The sequence below is a fragment of the Echiichthys vipera genome, assembly GCF_963691815.1.
Source record: "Echiichthys vipera genome assembly, chromosome: 10".
In the NCBI taxonomy this organism is placed as follows: Eukaryota; Metazoa; Chordata; class Actinopteri; order Perciformes; family Trachinidae; genus Echiichthys; species Echiichthys vipera.
In genome coordinates this window covers 32739625-32744171 of record NC_139835.1, presented here as the reverse complement: position 1 = coordinate 32744171, position 4547 = coordinate 32739625, and the positions used below count along the sequence as shown (strand labels likewise).

Genomic DNA, 4547 nt, shown 5'->3' with positions numbered 1-4547 from the left:
TGTGTGTGTGTCTGAGTGTGTGTGTGTCTGTGTGTGTGTGTGTGTGTGTCTGTGTGTGTGTGTGTGTGTGTGTGTGTGTGTGTGTGTGTGTCTGAGTGTGTGTGTGTCTGTGTGTGTGTGTGTGTGTGTGTGTGTGTGTGTCTGAGTGTGTGTGTGTCTGTGTGTGTGTGTGTGCGTGTGTGTGTTCTCGTGTGAGTGTGTTCTCATGTGTGTGCGTGTGTGTGTCTGAGTGTGCGTGTGTGTGTGTGTGTGTCTGTGTGTGTGTGTGTGTGTGTGTGTGTCTGAGTGTGCGTGTGTGTGTGTGTGTGTGTGTGTGTGTGTGTGTCTGAGTGTGTGTGTGTCTGTGTGTGTGTGTGTGTGTGTCTGTGTGTGTGTGTGTGTGTGTGTGTGTGTGTGTGTGTGTGTGTGTGTGTGTGTGCGTCTGAGTGTGTGTGTGTCTGTGTGTGTGTGTGTGTGTGTGTGTGTGTGTCTGAGTGTGTGTGTGTCTGTGTGTGTGTGTGTGCGTGTGTGTGTTCTCGTGTGAGTGTGTTCTCATGTGTGTGCGTGTGTGTGTCTGAGTGTGCGTGTGTGTGTGTGTGTGTGTCTGTGTGTGTGTGTGTGTGTGTGTGTGTGTGTGTCTGAGTGTGTGTGTGTCTGTGTGTGTGTGTGTGTGTGTGTGTCTGAGTGTGTGTGTGTCTGTGTGTGTGTGTGTGTGTGTGTGTGTGTGTGTGTGTGTGTGTGTGTCTGTGTGTGTGTCTGAGTGTGTGTGTGAGTGTGTGTGTGTGTGTGTGTGTGTGTGTGTGTGTGACTCACCTGACCCTCTTCCGTCTCCGTCTCCGTCTCCGTGTCCGTGAGGTTGAGGACGGTCGAGCAGAGCTCTTGGGGTCCGCGGAGGCCTCTCAGCAGAGTCACGCGCAGCTCCTCGGGGTCAGGGGGCGGGGCCTGCGGGGTCAGGTGGTCGGACGGTCCGGCCCGGACCGTGCACTGCACCCGGGCCGACCCGTTGGTGCTCAGCACCCTGTAGGGCTGCGTCAGCTCCACCGCTGGGGACAGAGGCGGAGCTTAGGTCCTGTTTCCTGTTTACGTCATCTGTAAACAGGAAGAGGAAGGAAGAGGAAGCAAGAGGAAGGAAGAGGAAGGAAGAGGAAGGAAGAGGAAGCAAGAGGAAGGAAGAGGAAGGAAGGAAGAGGAAGCAAGAGGAAGGAAGAGGAAGCAAGAGGAAGCAAGAGGAAGGAAGAGGAAGCAAGAGGAAGGAAGAGGAAGCAAGAGGAAGGAAGAGGAAGGAAGAGGAAGGAAGAGGAAGCAAGAGGAAGGAAGAGGAAGGAAGAGGAAGCAAGAGGAAGGAAGAGGAAGGAAGAGGAAGGAAGAGGAAGCAAGAGGAAGGAAGAGGAAGCAAGAGGAAGGAAGAGGAAGCAAGAGGAAGCAAGAGGAAGCAAGAGGAAGGAAGGAAGGAAGGAAGGAAGAGGAAGCAAGAGGAAGCAAGAGGAAGGAAGAGGAAGGAAGGAAGGAAGGAAGGAAGAGGAAGGAAGAGGAAGCAAGAGGAAGGAAGAGTAAGGAAGAGGAAGCAAGAGGAAGGAAGAGGAAGGAAGAGGAAGCAAGAGGAAGGAAAAGGAAGCAAGAGGAAGCAAGAGGAAGCAAGAGGAAGGAAGAGGAAGCAAGAGGAAGCAAGAGGAAGGAAGAGGAAGCAAGAGGAAGGAAGGAAGAGGAAGCAAGAGGAAGCAAGAGGAAGCAAGAGGAAGGAAGAGGAAGCAAGAGGAAGGAAGCAAGAGGAAGCAAGAGGAAGCAAGAGGAAGCAAGAGGAAGGAAGAGGAAGCAAGAGGAAGCAAGAGGAAGGAAGAGGAAGGAAGAGGAAGGAAGCAAGAGGAAGCAAGAGGAAGCAAGAGGAAGCAAGAGGAAGCAAGAGGAAGGAAGAGGAAGCAAGAGGAAGCAAGAGGAAGGAAGAGGAAGGAAGGAAGAGGAAGCCAGAGGAAGGAAGAGGAAGGAAGAGGAAGGAAGAGGAAGCAAGAGGAAGCAAGAGGAAGGAAGAGGAAGGAAGAGGAAGCAAGAGGAAGCAAGAGGAAGGAAGAGGAAGGAAGAGGAAGCAAGAGGAAGGAAGAGGAAGGAAGAGGAAGGAAGAGGAAGGAAGAGGAAGCAAGAGGAAGCAAGAGGAAGGAAGAGGAAGGAAGAGGAAGGAAGGAAGGAAGAGGAAGCAAGAGGAAGGAAGGAAGGAAGGAAGGAAGAGGAAGCAAGAGGAAGCAAGAGGAAGGAAGAGGAAGGAAGGAAGGAAGGAAGGAAGGAAGGAAGAGGAAGGAAGAGGAAGCAAGAGGAAGGAAGAGTAAGGAAGAGGAAGCAAGAGGAAGGAAGAGGAAGGAAGAGGAAGCAAGAGGAAGGAAAAGGAAGCAAGAGGAAGCAAGAGGAAGCAAGAGGAAGCAAGAGGAAGGAAGAGGAAGCAAGAGGAAGCAAGAGGAAGGAAGAGGAAGCAAGAGGAAGGAAGGAAGAGGAAGCAAGAGGAAGCAAGAGGAAGCAAGAGGAAGGAAGAGGAAGCAAGAGGAAGGAAGCAAGAGGAAGCAAGAGGAAGCAAGAGGAAGCAAGAGGAAGGAAGAGGAAGCAAGAGGAAGCAAGAGGAAGGAAGAGGAAGGAAGAGGAAGGAAGCAAGAGGAAGCAAGAGGAAGCAAGAGGAAGCAAGAGGAAGCAAGAGGAAGGAAGAGGAAGCAAGAGGAAGCAAGAGGAAGGAAGAGGAAGGAAGGAAGAGGAAGCCAGAGGAAGGAAGAGGAAGGAAGAGGAAGGAAGAGGAAGCAAGAGGAAGCAAGAGGAAGGAAGAGGAAGCAAGAGGAAGCAAGAGGAAGCAAGAGGAAGGAAGAGGAAGCAAGAGGAAGCAAGAGGAAGGAAGAGGAAGGAAGAGGAAGCAAGAGGAAGGAAGAGGAAGGAAGAGGAAGGAAGAGGAAGCAAGAGGAAGCAAGAGGAAGGAAGAGGAAGGAAGAGGAAGGAAGGAAGGAAGAGGAAGCAAGAGGAAGGAAGAGGAAGGAAGAGGAAGCAAGAGGAAGGAAGAGGAAGCAAGAGGAAGCAAGAGGAAGCAAGAGGAAGCAAGAGGAAGCAAAAAGGAAGCAAGAGGAAGGAAGAGGAAGCAAGAGGAAGGAAGAGGAAGCAAGAGGAAGCAAGAGGAAGGAAGAGGAAGCAAGAGGAAGCAAGAGGAAGGAAGAGGAAGCAAGAGGAAGGAAGAGGAAGCAAGAGGAAGGAAGAGGAAGGAAGAGGAAGGAAGAGGAAGGAAGAGGAAGCAAGAGGAAGGAAGAGGAAGCAAGAGGAAGCAAGAGGAAGGAAGAGGAAGGAAGAGGAAGGAAGAGGAAGGAAGAGGAAGGAAGAGGAAGCAAGAGGAAGCAAGAGGAAGGAAGAGGAAGCAAGAGGAAGGAAGAGGAAGCAAGAGGAAGCAAGAGGAAGGAAGACACCATAGAGACGCCGGGGGACGGTTGAGAGTCGGGTACATCTGCGCTCTCCCTCTCTGGGCTCTCTGGTTCCTCTGACGCTGAGAGGACGACCCGGCAAAGACCCGGCAAAGACCCGGCAACGACCCGGCAACGACCCGGCAAAGACCCGGCAACGACCCGGCAACGCGTCAACCCAACGAAGACGCCCCGCGGGCTCAACCGAGTCCAGAGACTTGGACCCTCGACCCAAAGAGCTGCACGTGTTCGTGCCTCAGTCATTCAGGACTGAGTTCACTGAAGAGGATACACGTGTGTTCGATACTCACCGGACCAGACGGGCGGGCAGACGACGGTGCACAGGACCAGGCAGTGCGTCAGGAGCATCCTCCAGAGCCTCAGTGACACACACACACTCACACACACACACACAGAAACACACTCACAGCAGAGACGGTGGCGCTCTTATAGCGGCTCCTCTGCGCTCATGGAAACTGTGCACAGGAAGTGACGCGTGTGTGTGTGACGGGAATTGAACCGGCGGCTTTTCTGCAGCAGAACTGAGAGGAACACACTTCAGTGATTTCCTCAAAGCAGCGTTTTTCACTGTGAATCAGACGAACACAGGAAACACACAGCTCAAAGAGCGTCACAGTGGAAACATGACGCTCACCTGAGACGCTCCACGGTTCGATTCCTGTTTTTGTTTTTTCACATTTAAAAAGAAAAACTTTAGAAAAAGTGAGAAAAACGAACTTCAGTGAAACTTTATTCAGAAAACACAAGAAACGCGTCGAGCGTCAGAATCAGAGGTGGGAATAAAACAGATGTTTGATTTTCTGCTTCTATGTTTAATATTTAATATTTAATAAATTATATTTTATAAATATGTGTTTCTGTAGAAACGACGTCCAGAGCAAAGCAGGAACCAGGTGGTGTAACATCAAAGTGTTTAACTCAATGAAACTTTGTTGAAGGAGCCGAATCCTCTCAGACGTTCCCTCAGGACTCTTCACAGAGCGGACGCTGAGACGCTGAGACGCTGAGACACTGAGACACTGAGACACTGAGACACTGAGACACTGAGACATGAGACGCTGAGACATGAGACGCTGAGACGCTGAGACATGAGACGCTGAGACGCTGAGACATGAGACGCTGAGACATGAG

At 51.4% G+C, this 4547-nt stretch overlaps 1 protein-coding gene across 1 annotated transcript in view; it reads right to left on the bottom strand.

The window, feature by feature from the left end:
- The window catches only part of cd28 (CD28 molecule), a 5290-nt gene extending 1506 nt beyond the window's left edge, over window positions 1-3784 (bottom strand). The window contains exons 1-2 of the mRNA XM_083922002.1: window positions 3707-3784; window positions 793-1022 (exon numbers count right to left, since the gene is read on the bottom strand). Coding sequence (XP_083778128.1) covers window positions 793-1022; window positions 3707-3764 — 288 coding nt within the window. The 5' untranslated portion in view covers window positions 3765-3784. The remainder of the gene's footprint in view (window positions 1-792; window positions 1023-3706) is intronic.
- Window positions 3785-4547: the final 763 nt, after the last annotated feature.